A 20,117-nucleotide genomic window follows, 5' to 3' on the forward strand; every position below is an offset into this window, starting at 1 on the left:
GGTGCTTGTGATGAATGGAGTGTAGTCACTGACATGAGCTGTGTGGCTGCTTCCCTTCATGCTGCTTGTTCATTCCCTGGCTTATGCCACAACCATTCCTTCATGCAGGCTTCTTCTGAGTGCTGGGATTGAGAGGCCCCAGGACTTCCAAGCCAGGTATGAGTGAGTGATGGCAGCTCAAGTGCTGAGATGGATCCATCTCAGGCAAGTGATACTGACCTGGGGCTACCCTGCATGCACATTTTCCATATCTTCCTCTTCTTCTCTATCCCAACTTGCTCCAATGGTCTCATGTGATTGGATGCCGTGGCAGATGGGCTGGACTGGTGGGTTTCAATTCACTTTCTCATCAAGTTGCCCTCTGGATATGTTGAGTAACCTCCTTGGGTTCCTCTCACTGGGCCATACGTGCACACCTGCAAACTGTGCTATCATCTCATCTGGAGCCTTGTTCTGCTCACAGCACTGCATCACTGCCCTGCAGAAAAATCCCCAGTGTCTCTTGAGTCAGTTCCCCATGGCCTCAGCCCCTGCCTCTCCAGCTGGTCTGTGCAAAAGCATGGATGCTGGGTGGACCTGAAGTGTTCATGAGCATCTGCAATGCTTATGAATATCTTCCCCATCTATGTGCACTTGTCTCCATTGGGTCTGACAGGATTGCAGTCTCCACTGGCTGACGAGAATGTATGCCCATTGGTCTGTGAGGAGGTAGAAATGACAAAAAGCAAAATGGAAAGCACTGAAATACTGAACGCTTCCTTTTCCTCAGTTCCCATTAGTAAGGCTTGTCCTCAGGCCTCCCAGTTCCCTGAATCTCTTCACAGAATTTAGAGAGTAGAACAGTATTCCCTATAAGGGAGAAATCCATATGGAAAACTTGTTCCAGTTGAACATACTAGTTAGTGTCCGTGAGACGAGGTGGGGTGCAACCAAGGCCATTTGGTTGCATGGTGCCATTGTGAGGCTGCTCTCTGTCACCCCTCACAAGCCATAACAGATGAAGGATGGCTGACCTACATGGGAAAATAAAAGAAGAAAAAATAATACAGGGATCACAGCCACCTTCAGAAGGTGGAATGAACTTTATGCCCTTTACTCCTTCCTACTGTGTTTCTGAGGAAATAACTTCAGATGCCATTGTTAAACATACCAAGGACAACAATTATTATCAGCAGCCAAAATGATTGCAGAGGGCAAATAACTCCCGAGCAACCTCATTGCGTCATCTACAAGGTGGTGGAGACAGTGAAAAAAACTGAGGACAGAGAACATTATGTGCTTAGATTTTGGCGAGACCATTTCCACTGGCTGTCGTGTACTCCCCTCACCACCAAATGGTGAGCTATGCCATGGGCTGATGCATAGTAATGTAGGTGAAAAACTACACGATCTGCTGAGCTCTAACTGCTGTGACCCATCTATTCAGAGTACATCTGGGGACAGGAACCTGTTAAGGGGTTTCTCAGGGATCAGTGCTGGACCAGTAGTCTTTAATTTTCCATTAATGCTCCTCGTGACTGGACAAAGTGCACCATAAGCGTTTATATATGCTTCAACAAGGAGTGCCCCTGTCTCAGACAGTAGAACAGAGGACAAAAGGCAGAATTCAAAGCCTGATGCTCTGTACTCACGCCCGCCCGTCCCAGCCCTGCTGCCGGCCTTTTTCGGGCTCCTCGGGCAGCGACATCAGCTCAGCAGCCTGCGTGACCCGGGGCTCTGGTGGAGCTCTGTGTGCCGCGCTCCCGGGCAGAAGCACACGACCCATTCCCGCTGCCGGGTTTCCGGATTTGCGGCAGAACCGGGCACAGCCAATCGGCCAGGGCTCAGAAATGCGTCTCTCCTCGACCCGTCTCTCTTTGTCTCTCCGAGCTCTCGCCTCGCTGAGGTTGCTGCAGGTGAGCAGCTGCCGACGATTTCGCAGCCGTCCCTCAGCTCTCCGCCTACGCGTGCGTACCCGGGCTACGCTGCAGGACACGCAGAGCCCGAACCCCGCTACCCGAGCCCAGGAGCCCGAGTGCGGCCGGCGCAGGGCGCAGCCCCGGGGCGGAGCTGGCGGCGGCGGCGGGAAGGAGGCGGCGCGGGCGGAGCAGAGCCGGGGCTGGCGCGATGCGGCAGTGCCGGGCCGGGCTGCGGGGGCTGAAGGGGACAGGGGTCGCGAACGCCTCTGGACTACTGGCATCTTTCTGACCTCGTGCACCTCTCTCCTCCTGCATGAAATTTCTGTGGAAGAAAATGGATTTTCTCAGTTTGCTTCTTCTTCTCTTCTCGGCAGTGGCTGTGAGCAGAGCCCAGGTGCAGCAGGAGCCGGCGGCAGAGACCAGAGAAGGCACCGGCATCAACATCACCTGCTCACACCCCAACATACAGTCCAACGACTACATCCAGTGGTACCGTCAGCTCCCGGGCCGAGGACCCGCATTCCTCGTGAACGCTTTTAAAGGCTCCAAGGAGGTGCCGGACCCGGAGGGGCAGCTGTGGGTGTCGGCAGACCGCCGCTCCAGCGTCCTGCGTCTCGCCCGGCCCCGGCTCGGGGACGCGGCGCTGTATTACTGCGCCGTGGGCGCACGGAAGCGAAGCCGGGGCTGCGGCCGGGCACAAACCGCTTGGGGCGGGGCGGGGGCACAGTGCCGTCTGGGCCCGCAGGGGGCGCTGCCTGCATGGCCGCCAAACTCCATCCTGACCGGGGTGCGCAGCCCTGAGTTCTCCACAGAAACGAGGCTGCACCCATAGCAGCCACTGCCGCAATTTTGGGTAGACAGAGTTGCGTTTGAGGCGGGCAGGCTGGCAAAACTGTTAACATAAGCTGTGTTTGACATCAGAGGGACATCCACACAGTTCTATTCCGTCTCCTACTCTCTTGTCCTTCTCCAGTGCAGCATATATGAGAGCAGGAGGAGCACTGTTCCCAAAAACCTGTAGTGTTGCTTGTTCCCCTGTTGTTGCCTTCCACAGAGTCACAGCTTTTCCTGTGTGGACTGCAGAGGCTGTTCTCTCCGCCCTCTGTCTGAGAGGGTAGTTGTGTGCAGATACACTACAAGTCAAAGACCAGATTGGTGCCTTATAAGTTTCTCTTATAAGCTTCGGCTTATAAGAGAACTGGTGTTGTTACCTGTGGGTGTTGCTATGGCAGTGAGTGCCCTGCCTGTGCAGCCAGCAGAGTCATTTCCGGCAGCTCTGTCATCTTGGGGCTGGGAGGTGGTTTTCTGCCTCTTGCTCACTCACAAACAGGAGGCTCGGTCTCAGCATGCACCGCAGCTCTCTCGTCCTCACTGCCTTCCTGGGACAACTGCTGGGTAAGTGCTGGCTTTTAGTCAAGGCACCCATCTTCTCCCCACAAAGCGCTCACCAGCCTCACTGGGCTTTGTGGCAAACAGCTCCTGAGTAAGAATAAACCTTGGGCAAATACTGACTGGCTGTTGTGGCTTTGCACCACTTCTCTCAAGATACTGCTGCTGTTGGAAATGGCAAGGGAAGATGGAGAAGAGAGAATTCAGAATCCTCTTCTGCTTTTCTTTTCCTTTCTCTCTCTCTCTCACTGCCTTTCTCTTCTGGCCCATCAGCTGCCACCTCCAGAGATCGCAGCCATCCCTGCAGTCCCACATTTCAGCCTTTCCAAGAGAAAGAAGCAGATCCTGTCAAAGTCACAGCAGTGACATTAAACATCTCATAAAAACAGTTTTAAGGGGATACTGACTGATGCATATGGGCTGTGGTCTTCTGTGTTCTCCTGGTTATCAGCACAGCCAGAGATCATACTTGTCACCATTCAACTCAGCTTTGTTTATACCGAGGGACTTAGGAGCCCTTTATGTTGACAGGACTGAAGAAACACGATGCATCTTTTCCCAAAAGCTCCATGGGTCCCTCAACCTGCACAGCCATGACAGCTGTTCCATGTTCCTCTCAGCAGGGGTGCAGCATAGGATCTCCTCTGCCCACAAGCACAGAGGTCCTTCCAAAAGCATCTTCCTATGCACAGGAATCAACAGCTTTCTGCTGGACAAAGGACAGGGAGCCTTCTCTCCACCTGCTTTGTATCCTCTCCATGTTGGTAGCCTGGAACCTTCCCTGCAGAGCTGCTCACCTTTGCTTTCTTCTTCCAGGTGCCGTGGGGCAGACCATTGTCAGCCAGCAAGAAGGACAGGTCACGGTGCAGGAGAGAAACACCTTCCAGACCACCTGCACGTACCAGGCCTCCAGCTTTGATGCTTTTCTTTGGTACCAGCAGAAGAAAGGCCAAGCTCCCCAGCTGGTCACATATCAGGCAGCAGCAGGCTCCAAGCAGAACGGCCGTTTCACCACGTGGCTGAACACCACCGGGAAATACAGCCTGCTGCGGCTGGCAGAAGTCGAGCTGTCTGACAGCGCCTTGTACCTCTGTGCTGTGCAGGACACCCTGGTGCAGGGAGCTTCCTTGGCCGTGCAACAACCCCAGGGAGGGAGGAGGTGTGTGTGCTGGAGGCGGAGCTTTGGGGAAGGGGCCGTCAGCTCTCCTGGCAGCGCTGCTTCCCTGTGCACACAGAGATCTGCAGCCCAGGGTCCTCTTCCCGAAGGGACCGATGGCTGTGGCTTGAGAGAATGAAAAGCGACCAAGGAGACCGTGGCCTCTTTGTACACCCTGGAGAACTCAGTTTTTGCAAGGGCTGTGCAGATGACACATGCTGCATTGTGATTAGTGTGCTCTGCTGTGCACTGAGGGCTTTAAGCAGGTCATCTGAAACTCACCTGAGCTTTGCAGTCCCTTGCAAATTGCTTCTCTCTTCTCTGTCATTTGCCCAAAGTCCTGCAGGTTGGGCCTTCTCAAAGCATCCCTTTCTGGAGATTCACAATGATGCTGTTACACTGCTTCAGTAAGAACTTCCTTCCCTAAGCTCCATGTGGAAATCTCAGATATAGAAGGAGCACAGGAGATGATGCATGGTTTTCTTATAGTTACTCTTCCACACGAATGCTTTTCAAATGATGAAAGACTCTGTGAGTCCTTACATTACCATGTATAGTCCAGGCCTGCCCTTTCATTCCTAGCAACTTGAGAACACCATGAAAAAGGTCTTGAGGAGGCTGAGGCTGGGATGCAGGCAACTGTGGCTCTGAATAGAGAAATGAGTTTTCTTCCAAAGGGAGATATTGTATGGGCAGCACCGGAGTGCCAATATTCTGTGCACATCCGCTCTGGTGAAGATACTAAAATGCATCCATCCATCTGATCTGTATCACACAGGTTGGCTATGGGGAAGTTATACACTCAGAAGAAGGGAATACAAGGAAAGAGAGAAAAGCATAGTAAATGGGTAACTTTGCACTAAGCATGGGGGACACTTCCTGCTACAGTAGTGCCTGGAAATGCAGGATAGATCAAAACAGCCATACGTGATGGAGACTGCATCACAGCTGAGGATGCGATCAGTTGCTGCAGAGATGGAGGATCCTACAATTGTGTTCTGTAGGTGTGAGCTGTGGATGAGGCTAAGCAGGGCTGCAATTATGGGAAGGGGTTTAATGATGACGGTATGATTTTTACCATGCCTTACATGGGTTACTTGCAGTGTTTGCCTGGTGAGGTCATACCATAGGGTGGGTATGGCAGGCCCTGGTCATAGCAGGGCATGTCTCAGAGAGGTAAGAGGGTTTCTTGGCTTCATCCAGACAGGACACTTTTTTGTTCATTTGTTGGCTCTGCACTGCCCTTGGCCTGGGGTGAGCATTCACAGGAGTGACCATTGTCTGTAGCGCATGCAATGAATGGAAAACATCCCAGCTAATGATACGGGCTGTGTAGCTGTTCCCACTTACGCTGCCTTTTCATTTTCTGGACTCTGTTGCACCCATTCCCTCAAAGAAGCTTCTCCTGAGTGCTAGGAGTGAGAGGCCTCAGGATTTCTATTCCAGGTATGAGACAGAGAGATAAAGTCAGGAGCAAGAAAAAATCTGTACTTCAGAGAGTGTAATTTGTAGCTCACTTCCAGGAAGGGTCATGAAGAATGGCAGAATGAATGCCTGGAGGAGGATGGACAAATTTTTGTATATCTGTGTCTGTGGAACAAGTGCAAGAGAGAGCAGGTGGAGAGAGACTGATAGCAGCAATGATCAGCAGAGGCCATGAGAGCACCATGTAAGCCAGGAAAAGGCATCCTGTGTGAAGTCTGCTGCTGGTCTTATTGAGCTGGAAAACCTCCCTCTGACATCACCTCCTTCTGAAAGCACAGGGCCATGGCAAAGGAGAACAGGACTTTTCTGATTCAGTGCACTCTCCTGGGCTCAACAGAGCATCCCAGCTGTCACATGCTCCTGTTTGTCATTATCTACTCCATGTCTCTCCTGATCCTGGCCTCACCTTTGTCACAGCAGGGAGCGATCAGTACCTGTGGGTCTCAACATGGTCCTTGTTGCCTGGCTACAGGCTGGGTACCAGGAATATCACTGTCAGTTTCCACTGGGATGAGGGGCCTCTTCTGGGACTGGCCTGTGGGGATCCCGTCAGGCTTTATTCTGGGCTTTATGATTCCTGCCATCATCATTATCCTCATGCTGTGCTTTTCATGACAGTTTCCTACATCTGTATCATCTCCAGAGTTCTCTCTATTCCCTCTAATTTCACTCACCAGAAGGCATTCTTCACCTGTCCCTCTCATCTCAGCATGGATCCCCTTCTATCAGAAGCCAAGGCCAGATCCAAACTGCTATACAGCAAGGAGAGGGCTGTGCTATTGCATAGCGGACACCTGGACAGGGACCAGGCCAGAGCTGTTCTTTATGGTTACACTGGGCTTTGTTGGGTTCGGTTCTGATGCTGTTTGTCTTGTGATCCCATCTGATCCAGCATATCCTGACAAAAACACTGGCCTGAGAACAGGTGCTGCCATCCTGATAACATGGAGAAATGATTCTCCTTGCATTGCTGTGCTGCTGGCATCACACAGGATGTGTGTGAAAGTAAAGCACTCACAAAACAGATCTGCAGGGTGTGCTGATGTGTGAAGTTGCATGTGTGTGTGGGGAGCAGTGACACTGCATGGAGCACAGGGGCTATTTCATCCCTGGTGTGCAGGGAATATGAAAGGATCTTGGTGCCTTGGGGAAGACACCCCAGTGTGAGTCCCATGTTTGGGCTGTGCATGCCCTGCGTGACTGGAGGAGGTACAATGATCCCATTGAGTTGCAGAAATATGTCACACTCTCACTGCCATGTCCCAGTGGCGTTGGAGATACCTGCTCTCGCATGGAGTCTTCAGTGGAGAAGCGCAGGGTTGCGGCACGTTGAAGGCCTTTCAGTTCATGAACCTGAGGAGAACAGTCCCATGCCTGGGGAGGACATGACACTACTGAGAAGCCATGAGTGTCTGGGCATGGGTCACTGTCCTGGGCTTTCCTGCACCCATCGGAGTGTTGAGTTCAGAGGGATTCCAATATGTGGCCTTGTGTAGCTGGTAGTAAAAATGCCCTGTGGAAGCCCTCAATCATAGGCAACTTGGTAAAATTACGGCAGGGCCAGAAACTCTGCAGAAAGGCTGCAAGGACCACTCAGAGAAGCTGTGCCCTCAGTGATGGGCAAGTGGAAGGCATGTGAAAGTGGAATAGAGACAGAAGGCCAACCCCAAGGAAACTATGCCTTCCCAGCTCTTGAAGGCTTTTGAGAACACCTTTGTCTGAGTCTTCTTCCCCAGCACTGCTCATCCCAAAGCCAGAGGAATAGATTTGCCCAGAGTGTGTGGGACTTCTGGCTTCTCTGGGCCTTCCCAGTGCACAGAGAACCTCTCCTGAAGATTTAATTTATCAGGATTTCCATTCACATGACATGCCTAATGTTCAAGGAGACCTGTGTAAAAAGGAAGAAAAACACATCAAGGCAGGGACGGATGGTGACTGGTGGTAGAGGAAGAGCTAGGAATGTCTTCCTCTCCTTCAAGAGAGTGTGCATGAGAAATGAATGTCAGCAGTGTGCACTGCCCTCCAATAACCTGAGAGATGGAATCTCCCTACCTTATTCTCACCAAAGGCATCGCATTCTCCTTTGGTCATCTCTACACAGATGGGGAAAAAAAGCACCAATAGGAGGAAACTATAAGGGATGCAGAAAGTATTTAATGAGTCTGAGGAGAGAAATGATGTCACCCCAAGCAGAGGCCCTGCGTGCGGTGAGCAGCAGGAGCAGAATCTGTTCCCCTTTCCCATGGCAGCATAGCCACAGAGCTCGCCGTCACAATCCATATTTTTATGGAGGTGAGTCACTCAGGGCTCCTTTTGGGGGGTACTAACTGAGATCTCTAAAGGGAAAAGGCAAAAATGTTATTATGTAGAAAGAGTGAGCAACAAAGAATATCAGTAGACTCTCTCCATGTTGACAGAGATGTCATACTGGCCACTACATGTCTGTCTTTCAGGGCAAAACCAGCACATTTCTTTTCTGTCCACTGCCATGTTCAGCATTCCTGGAGGTCCTTGTCTAGAGCATCGTCCAGCACCTTTAGCAGGGGGGGCACCTTCTGCCACAGCTGCGGTTGGAAATGCAGGAGAGGTCAAAGCCCCCCGAGGTGATGGGCACGCCCTCACAGCTGAGGATGCTGCCAACAGCAGCGGAGGTGGAGGAGCCCACGGCGGTGTTCTGCGGGAAGGAGCTGAGGATGGGTCCGGGCAGGGTCACCACCACGGGAGAGGGCTGGATGACGATGGTGGAGTTCTGGCACTGCCTGACACAGGGCTCATTGCAGCTGCTGGCCAGGGGGGTCGGGCCGCAGGGCCGGCATGGCTGGCACTGGTCACAGCAGGACATGTCTCAGGGATGGAGGTGCACCTGTTAGGAAGCAGAACATGGGGATGCATGAGGAGCAGCCTAGCATCACACTATGAGGAAATCAATGCACATGCAGTGCTGGGAACTGAAAACAGTTCAGGGATGTCCAAGGGATTCTTGGTCTCATTGTGAGAGAATCCAATGAAAGCCACTGGGACCTATCCAAGTACTGCCTAGATCCTGGCCCAAAAGTTACCTCCTTGCAGTACCACCTTCCTCCCATGACAATCATTTTCCTCACTTCCCTCTCTCATGACAAGCAAAAACAGGCACGGAACAGAACTAATAGCAACTGAGAGTTCTGCTGAGCTCAAAACTCTGCAGAATGAAGAGAACAAGAAGGGGCTTCACACTCACCTGACTCCCAAGAAGAAGGAGGCACGAGAAGTGGATGAGTTGCAAGGAGCTGGGCTGGCTTTTATAGTGGACCCAATCTGCCCCATTTCCAGAGCCATCCCTTGCAGCAGTGATTATTTTGTGACAAGAATCTCTTGAATGCTAAACATCCCAGCTAATGTTATGGGCTGTGTGTTGGTTTCCTGTGCTGCTACTTGTCACATCCTGATTTATGTCACTCCCATTGCTCATGGAAGGCATCTGTTGAGTGGCAGGAAGAAAAACCCAAGCATTTCCAGGCAGCACACATCAGTGTGGGCAGAACACTCAGTTCACGTGCTGGAAGAATCCAGCAAAAGCAAATTATATCAGCATGCTTAGTAGGGCATCAGTGTGAAATAACTAGAGCCTGTGTGCTGGATTTATGCAAGTGCCTGTGGGTACAGAGGTTTGCATGATTCCACGTGTGTGCATGAGGAGTTGAGTGTGTGTCTGACTTGTGTGTCCCACATAACAGCACGTGTTCTGGTCACATCAGGGGCACTTCAGGATAACAGTAGATTCTGTTAATCTCTGTCTTCCTGCTAACAGAGCTAATGGAGAGGAGAGGAACTGGAAGGCACCTGCAAATATCACTCAGGTTCAACAGTCTGACCTCATTAGTGCTAGCCACAAGGAAAAGCATGTTAATGAAAGCATTATCAAAATGTCTCTCCACACTGACAGGCATGGGGCATCATCCAGATCTCTTGAAATTTTGTTCCAGTGTTTGATCACCTTCACATATGTCTATATTTTTCCTAGTGATACAAGTTGTGGCAATATTGTTCTGCTTGCCAATGCTCCTTGCTGGATACCCTGGAGTTTGTTTAGTTAACAGGAAGAATCTGTGCTCTTGTACCCACCAGATTATAGTGATATACTGAACTGTCGTATCGAGGAGGCAAGGGAAGCTCTGCTTTGAATCAGCTCATTTTTTGTGAGCAAGTATTGTGTGAGTGAGGCCATGAGCTAACCGAGCATTGATGAATATGGGGTTCAAACAGTGAACACAGGGAGGAAAAGCATCAACTTCACCAGAGGGTTGTGGGACTACCACCACAGAAAGACTGAACTTTCTGGGACAAGGCAGTACCCTGTGCTAATGATTTTGTGGGCAAGTATGGAATATCTCCATACTGTACATGAAACCATTTGCATGTGTAGCATACGTAATGAATATAAGGTGAGGATCTTTTGTGCAACATACGCATGATAGGTGGAACTCATCCCCCACGCATCCAGCATTGAAAATAAAGACTGCCTGCTTTCTAACACTCCAGTTTGAGTCTTGGGATGATTCATGACTGAACAATTTACAGTATCACTACTATTGTGCCTGAACACCTCCTGGTGCAGTTTTGTGCCATTCTCCCACATGTCCTGTCATGAGATACTAGGGAGAAGAGATTGGCACCTCCCTCTCTGCTTTCACTCCTTGGGAAGTTGTAGAGAGCAGTGGTGTCATCCCTAAGCTCTGTGTTCTCCAAACTGGACAACCCACGTGCCCTCAGGCTCTCCTCACAGGCAATGCTTTCCAGACCCACTATCAGCTCTGCTTCCTTTGGACACTTTAAAGCACCTTGGACACCCTTCTTACTTTGTGGAGCCCAGAACAGCCAAATAGATTCCAGGTGAAGACACACCAAGGCTAACTGTACTGGGAGTATCATCCATTTTTGACCAGTAGTCTAAGGAGTGTGTAATGCATTCCAAAATTCAGTTGGATCTCCTTCCTGACAGGGCACAATGTTGGTTCTTCTTGAGCCTGGTGTCATCCAGCACACTCAGATCCTTCCTTTGGCAGTGGATTGTCTGAAGTCTCAGCTGTTTGATTTCCTTGGCAAGGAATAGCAACTCCAACGCTGTAGAAGGACTCGAAGATTTGTCTGCCTATCACTGTACCATCCCTTACAACTCTTCCACAGAATTCTGTTTCCAGACAGCTTCCTTAACCCTACTGTGGCAGCAAAAACGAAACTAAGGTGATTATATTTCCATTGGACCAGGAGATGGCAGAAATAGGGAGAAGTGAATGTGTAATATAATGATTGCTTCTTTTGTCACCCATTCTCATGATAATTCTTTCAGACAGGCCTACAAGGCCCCTGAGCTTCTTTCACAGAATTCATGGCAGTGAAGAAGCACCCCCTACACAGGAAGAAAACCTACCAGAGAACTTAATCCACTTGGACATACTTGTGCCCTTGAATGATCTGGGATGCATCCAAGGGTGTTTGATTGAGTGATGTCGTTCTGATGCAGCTTTCTGTCACCTCTCGAGGACCATGACAGTTGAGGAATGGTGGTCACAGCTAGGAACGAACAACATGCATCAAAAACATTTAGCAGGACTGAGAAAGGGAACTCAGGGAACTACTGACCAACTGTGCTCCAATAACACCTTCCACAACGATGTATTTTGGAGCAAATTTCTTTAGATGCCATTAAGACACACCGGAAAGACAGCGAGGAGGTTCGGAGCAGCCCGGGGCGGAGCTGGCGGCGGCGGCGATGGCGGGGAGGAGGCGGCGCGGGTGGAGCAGAGCCGGGGCTGGCGGGGGCAGCGCGGCGCGGGCGGCGGAGCGGCGGGATGCGGCAGTGCCGGGCCGCGGGGCTGGCGGGGCTGATCGCGGTGCTCTTGGGTGCGCGGGGCTGCCGCCGGCGGGGCCGGACTGCCGGGCTGCGGGGGGACGGGATCGCGCTCGCCTTTGGCCGTCCGAGTTCTTTCCAGCCTTGTGACACCCCTTCCTCTCTGCTGCATTCAGCCCGGCTGCCTCCAGAGAGCTCTGTCCACCCGTCTTTCCTTTCTTCCTGCACCATGCGTTCTTTTAGAATTCCCTTCCCACACCGCTGCCTTCTGCATGGCCTTTTCCTCTGAGTTGCTTTTCCTAATGTGTCGGACCACGTGTGAAATTTTCTGTCGGAGCAATGGAATTTTCTGAGTTGGGTCTTCTTTTCTTCTCGGCAGTGGCTGTGAGCAGAGCCCAGGTGCAACAGGAGCCGGCGGCAGAGACCAGAGAGGGCATCAGCATCAACATCACCTGCTCACACCCCAGCATACAGTCCAGCGAGATCATTTACTGGTACCGTCAGCTCCCGGGCCGAGGACCCGCATTCCTCGTGAACGCTTTTAAAGGCTCCAAGGAGGTGCCGGACCCGGAGGGGCAGCTGTGGGTGTCGGCAGACCGCCGCTCCAGCGCCCTGCGTCTCGCCCGGCCCCGGCTCGGGGACGCGGCGCTGTATTACTGCGTCGTGGACCCACGGAAGCGAAGCCGGGGCTGCGGCCGGGCACAAACCGCTTGGGGCGGGGCGGGGGCACAGTGCCGTCCGGGCCCGCAGGGGGCGCTGCCTGCACGGCCGCCAAACTCCATCCTGACCGGGGTGCGCCGCCCTGAGCTCTCCACAGAAACGAGCACGGCATCCATGGCAGCCACTGCCGCAATTTTGGGTAGACAGAGTTGCGTTTGAGGTGGGCTGGACGGCAAAACTGTTAACATAAGCTGTGTTTGACATCAGAGTGACATCTACACAGTTCTATTCCATCTCCTACTCTCTTGTCCTTCCCCAGTGCAGTACATATGAGAGCAGGAGGAGCACTGTTCCCAAGAACCTGTAGGGTTGCTTTTTCCCAGTCGCCTTCCACAGAGTCACAGCTTTTCCTGTGTGGACTGCAGAGGCTGTGTTCTCTCTCTGCCCTCTACCTGAGAGGGCAGTTGTGTTCAGATACACTACAAGTCAAAGGCCAACAACCACTTGTTTGGTCTTAGGCATTTCTCTCCTTCAGCTGAAAAGAACAGAGCCCAGGAGAAGAGGCACTGAATGGCTTCACAGCCTCCTGTTCTTCTGGGAATGGAGAAGGGTCTCCATATGCACTCATATAATAAGCACCAAGAAGAAAGCTATTCTACGTGGGCAGTCCTGAAGACCATACAAGGCAGAAAGAAAAGTCAAAAGCTCAAATGAGATGCAGAAAACTTAAATGAATGTTGTCACGGAGTTGACCAGATCAATCTATGTCCGTGACAGGGGCAACAGGCCTCTGCCCTCCCCCCCACCCCCAGCCCAGTCCCACAAAAAATGCGAAGGATTGAAGGGAGGAAAAGAACAGAGGCAACAATCTATGGAGGAAAACTTATTTTACTATAATATTGGAATACAAGATAACACAATATATATAATATAATTGAAATTGAGATTAATAAATCAGACAAGATGAGAGAGAGAGTTCCCGGGACCGAGTCAAACCTGAAAAGCTTGGAACGGCCAGGAAAGCACGTCCAGCACCCACTGCAAGGCACCAAGAGAGTGCCCCCCCAGCCGGAAGGCCCAGATCCCGTGACTGCTGTAATGTACAGGGATAGGAACCTGGAATTGGGGCATTAACGCTTTAATACCCTGTACACTACATGGTGTTTTGATGTGGAATACTGAAACCCAAAAACAAAAAAACATAGAACTATGACAAATGTTTATAGAGGAAAATGAAGTCACACTGAGCAAAGGCTCCACAGTGCGGGATTCACACAGACCCAAATCCGAGCTCATGCAAGGCTTGTTCCTGCCTTTTTGGAAGGGAACAGAACGGTTCTGAGGAGCCTCATAGCCCATCGGAGATGAAGAGAGGGAAAAAAAAGAAAATGGAAATAAAGGGGTGAGTAGGGGACACCACAAAGAGACATGAGCCATGTTTTCAGAAAGCATGGCATTGCCTCTTGCTCTCAACATTTCCTAGAGCATCGGAGTAGGGTCAAGCAGGGGCTTGAAGATTCCATCTTGATCCAGCACTGTGTTCGTGGCTCATGGACGAAATTCTCCAGGACCAGCGGCTTCAGCAGGGCGGGCACCTTCTGCCACAGGAGCGGCTGCCCAAGCCGGACAAGTCAAAGCCCCCCGAGGTGATGGGCACGCCCTCAGAGCTGAGGATGCGGCCAACAGCAGCGGAGGTGGAGGAGCCCACAACGGTGTTCTGCGGGAAGGAGCTGAGGATGGGTCCGGGCAGGGTCACCACCACGGGAGAGGGCTCAATGGCGATGGTGGAGTTCTGGCACTGCCTGACACAGGGCTCATTGCAGCTGCTGGCCAGAGGGGTCGGGCCGCAGGGCCGGCATGGCACACACTGGGTGTAGCAGGACATGACTTGGGACTGGAGGTGCACCTGGGGGAGAGGGATAGAAGGAATTAGAGCACAAGGATATGTGAGGGACGGCCAGGGCAGCCTCTCCCAAAGGAGACAAGGGAACTGCTACGGCTGGAGGATAAGGCTGAGAAAGGAGGTCACATCCCTTCAGCATGCCAGGACCCTACGATTAGTTGCCTGACCCAGGGAGACTCTCTTTGAGTGCACAAATCTACAGCCATGTCAGCAGTGTCACAAGCACTCCCTGAGCAGACATTATGACCTCTATGGTCTCCCATGGCATGGAGATCCACTGTCTGATAGTATTTCTATTGAGACAAGAGGAGAAGAGAGGGTTTCACACTTACCTGGTTCCCAGCAAGAGGCAGGCAAGAGAAGTGGATGGGAGAGCTGGGAACTGGGCTGCCTTTTATATTGGTCCTTCATCGCTGCAGGTCCAGAGGCACAGTTGACAGAGGCACTAATTTTCTGACTAGGTAATCTTCAATGCAAGCTGTCCCTTCTCATTATGTGGGCTGGTTTTTGATTTCCTGCAGTGCTACCTGTTCATTTCCAGATTTATGACGTGTCCATTCTCTAATGAAGGATTCTTTAAATGCTGTGATTAAAGGCTCACAGTGCACATTGCATTGGTGAAGCTGATGCCTCAGCTCAAGTGGTGATCAGTCTGGAGGAAGTAAGAGAAGTCATCCTGGTTCAGTGCAGGGGGACTGTCATGGTTTTATGATTTTGTTATCCACAATATGTGTTCCACATCATAACATCATGCAGTGCACTGGGTGTTAGAGTTAATTCTGTAGTTTCGAGGCAACCGCGATAGTTCTGTTACCTGTCTCATAAGAGAAGAATGAACAACAGCTCCCAGAAGACTTCACTGTTCCATTACCATTTTTCTGGTCAGAGGATAAAACTGCCTGGGTGTAACTGGTCTGTTTCTTTTTTTCTTCAACAAAGAGAGGTGCAAAAAATGAAAAGTAGACCAGTCCAGACTCTTGGTAAGTCTAACTATAAGGCATCGTTGAGGAAAAGGGATTGTTATCAGAATTGATGTTAAAAGTAAGTGGCAGAGAGAAATGGTAGACACCAGACACGCTGTCAGGGAAGCCAAGGCAGACACTTCCTCTCATCTGCAACCATCCAAGCCATTGCTTCTCCACTTAGTGCACCAACTATCAAATCCACATCTCTCCATCTCTCCAGAGAATGAAAGTGCCCCTTCATGTCCTCACCTTATCCCCTCACAACAAAGATTGCCATTCTTCCTTGGCTACCTGAGACTACCATAAAAATGGTTATGTAGAGGCAAAGGTTGGGATGCTGTATGAACTGTAAGAACTCTGAAGGGAGAAATGATGCCGCTTTGAGAGAACCCTGTCAGTGCAGGCAGTACCAGGCGCTGACAGAAATTTGTGCCCATCATTTATTGAAGACATTCCACAGAAAACCTATCTGCCTGCCCCACAGAGGGGGAGCAGCCAGCAGAATCCCAAGAAGGCTTTTGGGGTCTTCAGGTCTACAAGAATTGCATTTTGACTGGAATAAGGAAAGGGCGTCTCAGTTCCTAAATGCAAGGCTCAACAAACAGAGCAGACTTGTCTAGCCGACGTCAGTTGCTTCTAAGACTTCAGCAAGGCTCCCACTACAATTCCCTTTTAATCACAATCTCTCCAGGTGCCGTACAACATCAGGAACATACTTAGGACATCGTCGTGCAATGACATTTCCCCAGAATTCTTGCTGAATGAGATTTAGCTGCTGTAACAAGGGGGGTCACTGTGCCTCCAATGGAATAGGGGCAGGTCTTGGCATCCAGCAAAGTGTGACTAGAGAGGGTTTTATTTAGCCCACTAAATCCAGTCACCCATCCCGGCGTCGCTGCCGGCCTTTCTTGAGCGGCGACAGCAGCACCACGGGCAGCCGCAGCCTGCGGGACCCGGGGCTCGGGGAGCTCTCGGGGTGCCGCGTTCCGGGGCAGCAGCACACGACCCGTTCCCGATGCCGGGATTTCGGAGCAGTGGCAGCTCCGGGCACAGCTGGACGAACAGGGTTCGGAAGCGGCGTGCTCCACGAATCGTCTCGTAACGTCTCTCCGTGCTCTTGACTAGCTGGGGACGCTGCAGGCGGGCGGCTGGTTTCCCCTGCGCCAAAGGAGATTTCGCAGCCATTTCTCAGTTGTCCGCCTACGCCGCAGAGCCCGGGCTACGCTGCAGGACACGCAGAGCCCAAACCCCGCTGCCCGAGCCCAGGCGCCCAGCACTCGCAGCCAGGAGCAAGCCCGAGTGCCGCCGGCGCAGGGCACAGTCTCGGGGCGGAGCTGGCGGCGGCGGTGGTGGGGAGGAGGCGGCGCGGGCGGAGCAGAGTCGGGGCTGGCGGGGGCCAGAGCGGGGTGCGCCCGCTTCTGGACCATTGGCTTCTTTCCGACCTCGTGCACCTCTCTCCTCCTGCATGAAATTTCTGTGGAAGAAAATGGATTTTCTGAGTTTGCTGCTTCTTCTCTTCTCGGCAGTGGCTGTGAGCAGAGCCCAGGTGCAGCAGGAGCCGGCGGCAGAGACCAGAGAGGGCATCGGCATCAACATCACCTGCTCACACCCCAACATACAGCCCGACGGGTACATCCATTGGTACCGTCAGCTCCCGGGCCGAGGACCCGCATTCCTCGTCAGCGCCGTTAAAGGCTTCAAGGAGGTGCCGGACCCGGAGGGGCAGCTGTGGGTGTCGGCAGACCGCCGCTCCAGCGCCCTGTGTCTCGCCCGGCCCCGGCTCGGGGACGCGGCGCTGTATTACTGCGCCTTGGGCGCACGGGAAGCGAAGCCGGGGCTGCGGCCGGGCACGAACCGCTTGGGGCGGGGCGGGGGCACAGTGCCGTCCGGGCCCGCAGGGGGCGCTGCCGCTCCTCCCTCCCGGCGCCGCCGAGCTGGCAGTGCTGACATGGAACGCGTCCGTCGCACCGCTCGCATCCCACGGATTCACTGTTTCCAGCTGCACACCTTCATGAGCGTTGAGTTTATGTGCAGGTCTCACAGACACCTTCATGTGATCTCCTCAGTGGCTCTGTTGAGAGTATGAGACTCTGTGAGAGGATTCAGGGCCTCTGGCAGGGAGGTGTGGATTCAGCTGAGGCCACTGTAAGATGCGTTGGCTGTGAGGGCTACTGGTTCATGAAGCCTGTGGATCAAGTCCCTTCTCAATTCAAAGAGAATTACAAGAAAAAAAAGGTGATACCCGAAGTGCAGAATGACTCTCATCTCTAACCCAATACGAAGACAGAGAGTGAAACTGTACCTCTTCAGCCCTTCATTGATGTGCTATTGGGGAACTCCAGGTGTTAGGGAATTGTGAGAGTGGGCTGCACAGGAACAAGGGGATGCACTGCAGAGAAAAAGGACAAAAGTTCCAGTCAGTACACCTGCTTATAGGGATGAGACCTGCGCCTGATCACCAACAGCCCATACTTTCTCCTTACTAAGTCTTGACTTGTCTGTGCAGCATTAAAACTCAGCACCCTAAGGTCTAGGCCAGTAGAAGCAGAGAGTGGTGTGCAGGAGAGATCTGGGTGCCAGCAACCAAAACAACATCCACAGCACATCAGGATTAAACCAGTGACTGGGAGGAAAGAGTATTCAAGTCTGGGAGAGAGATGGGTAAGAAAACAGAGCCAGGGAGAGGAGGATTGGCAGGCTGAGATGCCATGGCAATGTCTGAGGGATGAGCACGAGTGTGGGGATGTTTGTGAGAGGAGTGGGTGACTGCACGCATCTGTTGGCCAGCAAACAGCAGGCTGGCAAATCCTGAGTAAAGGAGGAGACCACATGCAGGGTAAGGGATGCCAGGCTCCAGGCAGGGGTATTGGATGAGCTGAGGGCCCGTGCTCACACTGATGGGCTGTGATTGTGGGAGTGCTTGTGAGCCAGTGGGTGAAGGTGTGTGCTTCCATGGGGGATCTGCAGTCCTGATTAGCCAGAGAGGAGGAACAGGGCTTGGCTGTGAGCTTCGGTCTTATAAGAGAACTGGCGTTGTTACCTGTGGGTGTTGCTATGGCAGTGAGTGCCCTGCCTGTGCAGCCAGCAGAGTCATTTCCGGCAGCTCTGTCGTCTTGGGGCTGGGAGGTGGTTTTCTGCCTCTTGCTCACTCACAAACAGGAGGCTTGGTCTCAGCATGCACCGCAGCTCTCTCGTCCTCACTGCCTTCCTGGGACAACTGCTGGGTAAGTGCTGGCTTTTAGTCAAGGCACCCATCTTCTCCCCACAAAGCGCTCACCAGCCTCACTGGGCTTTGTGGCAAACAGCTCCTGAGTAACAATAAACCTTGGGCAAATACTGACTGATTTTTGAGGTTTTCCTCCAGATCTCTCAAAATACTACTGCTGTTGGAAATGGCAAGGGAAGATGGAGAAGAGAGAATTCAGAATCCTCTTCTGCTTTTCTTTTCCTTTCTCTCTCTCTCTCACTGCCTTTCTCTTCTGGCCCATCAGCTGCCACCTCCAGAGATCGCAGCCATCCCTGCAGTCCCACATTTCAGCCTTTCCAAGGGAAAGAAGCAGATCCTGTCAAAGTCACAGCAGTGACATTAAACATCTCATAAAAACAGTTTTAAGGGGATACTGACTGATGCATATGGGCTATGGTCTTCTGTGTTCTCCTGGTTATCAGCACAGCCAGAGATCACACTTGTCACCATTCAACTCAGCTTTGTTTATACCGAGGGACTTAGGAGCCCTTTATGTTGACAGGACTGAAGAAACACGATGCATCTTTTCCCAAAAGCTCCATGGGTCCCTCAACCTGCATAGCCATGACAGCTGTTCCATGTTCCTCTCAGCAGGGGTGCAGCATAGGATCTCCTCTGCCCACAAGCACAGAGGTCCTTCCAAAACCATCTTCCTATGCACAGGAATCAACAGCTTTCTGCTGGACAAAGGACAGGGAGCCTTCTCTCCACCTGCTTTGTATCCTCTCCATGTTGGCAGCCTGGAACCTTCCCTGCAGAGCTGCTCACCTTTGCTTTCTTCTTCCAGGTGCCGTGGGGCAGACCATTGTCAGCCAGCAAGAAGGACAGGTCACAGTGCAGGAGAGAAACACCTTCCAGACCACCTGCACATACCAGGCAGCTAACTTTAATGGCTTGTTATGGTACCAGCAGAAGAAAGGCCAAGCTCCCCAGCTGGTCACATATCAGGCAGCAGCAGGCTCCAAGCAGAACGGCCGTTTCACCACGTGGCTGAACACCACCGGGAAATACAGCCTGCTGCGGCTGGCAGAAGTCGAGCTGTCTGACAGCGCCTTGTACCTCTGTGCTGTGCAGGACACCCTGGTGCAGGGAGCTTCCTTGGCCGTGCAACAACCCCAGGGAGGGAGGAGGTGTGTGTGCTGGAGGCGGAGCTTTGGGGAAGGGGCCGTCAGCTCTCCTGGCAGTGCTGCTTCCCTGTGCACACAGAGATCTGCAGCCCAGGGTCCTCTTCCGGAAGGGACCGATGGCTGTGGCTTGAGAGGAATGAAAAGTGATGTTAGAGACCCTGATCTGGAGCTCCTCTCCATGTACACTCCTGGAGAACCCAGTTTTTCCATGGGCTGTGCATAGAACAGATGCTGCATTGTGATTAGTGTGCTCTGCTGTGCACTGAGGGCTTTAAGCAACTGATCTGAAACTCACTGGATTGCGTGCATGTGCAGATAGCTTCACTGTTCTGTTTCTCCCCCTCTACTCAGCAGTGGTGAGGCTGCACCTTGAGTATTGTGTTCAGTTTTGGGGCCCTCACTACAGTAAAGACATTGAGGACCTGGAATATGTCCAGAGAAGGGCAACAAAACTGAT

The 20,117-nt window shown here is 52.2% G+C and overlaps 2 protein-coding genes, 1 pseudogene and 2 gene segments (V, D, J or C); 3 read left to right on the plus strand and 2 right to left on the minus strand.

Annotated features, from left to right (window-relative positions):
* Positions 1-682: 682 nt before the first annotated feature.
* LOC125684411 (uncharacterized) lies at positions 683-2,742 on the plus strand. The gene is made up of 3 exons (XM_048926536.1): positions 683-696; positions 1,561-1,895; positions 2,273-2,742. The coding sequence occupies exons 1-3, from the start codon at positions 683-685 to the stop codon at positions 2,728-2,730; spliced, it is 807 nt and encodes a 268-aa protein (XP_048782493.1). The 3' UTR covers positions 2,731-2,742.
* A 459-nt stretch (positions 2,743-3,201) lies between these two features.
* LOC125684497 (T cell receptor alpha variable 1-1-like) lies at positions 3,202-12,417 on the plus strand. The segment is given in 3 exon segments: positions 3,202-3,293; positions 4,104-4,446; positions 12,138-12,417. Coding segments are annotated over 3 exon segments (558 nt in total).
* LOC125684508 (feather keratin Cos1-1/Cos1-3/Cos2-1-like) lies at positions 8,420-11,743 on the minus strand (annotated as a pseudogene).
* A 986-nt stretch (positions 12,418-13,403) lies between the features above and the next one.
* Positions 13,404-14,856, minus strand: LOC125684412 (feather keratin Cos1-1/Cos1-3/Cos2-1-like). The gene is made up of 3 exons (XM_048926537.1): positions 14,849-14,856; positions 14,654-14,726; positions 13,404-14,324 (listed from the first exon to the last, which is right to left on the minus strand). The coding sequence occupies exons 1-3, from the start codon at positions 14,854-14,856 to the stop codon at positions 13,998-14,000; spliced, it is 408 nt and encodes a 135-aa protein (XP_048782494.1). The 3' UTR covers positions 13,404-13,997.
* Positions 14,857-16,421: 1,565 nt separating this feature from the next.
* Positions 16,422-17,372, plus strand: LOC125684413 (T cell receptor alpha variable 38-2/delta variable 8-like). The segment is given in 1 exon segment: positions 16,422-17,372. A coding segment is annotated over 1 exon segment (621 nt).
* The last annotated feature ends 2,745 nt before the right edge of the window (positions 17,373-20,117 follow it).

The sequence above is a fragment of the Lagopus muta genome, chromosome 25, assembly GCF_023343835.1.
Source record: "Lagopus muta isolate bLagMut1 chromosome 25, bLagMut1 primary, whole genome shotgun sequence".
NCBI lineage: Eukaryota > Metazoa > Chordata > Aves > Galliformes > Phasianidae > Lagopus > Lagopus muta.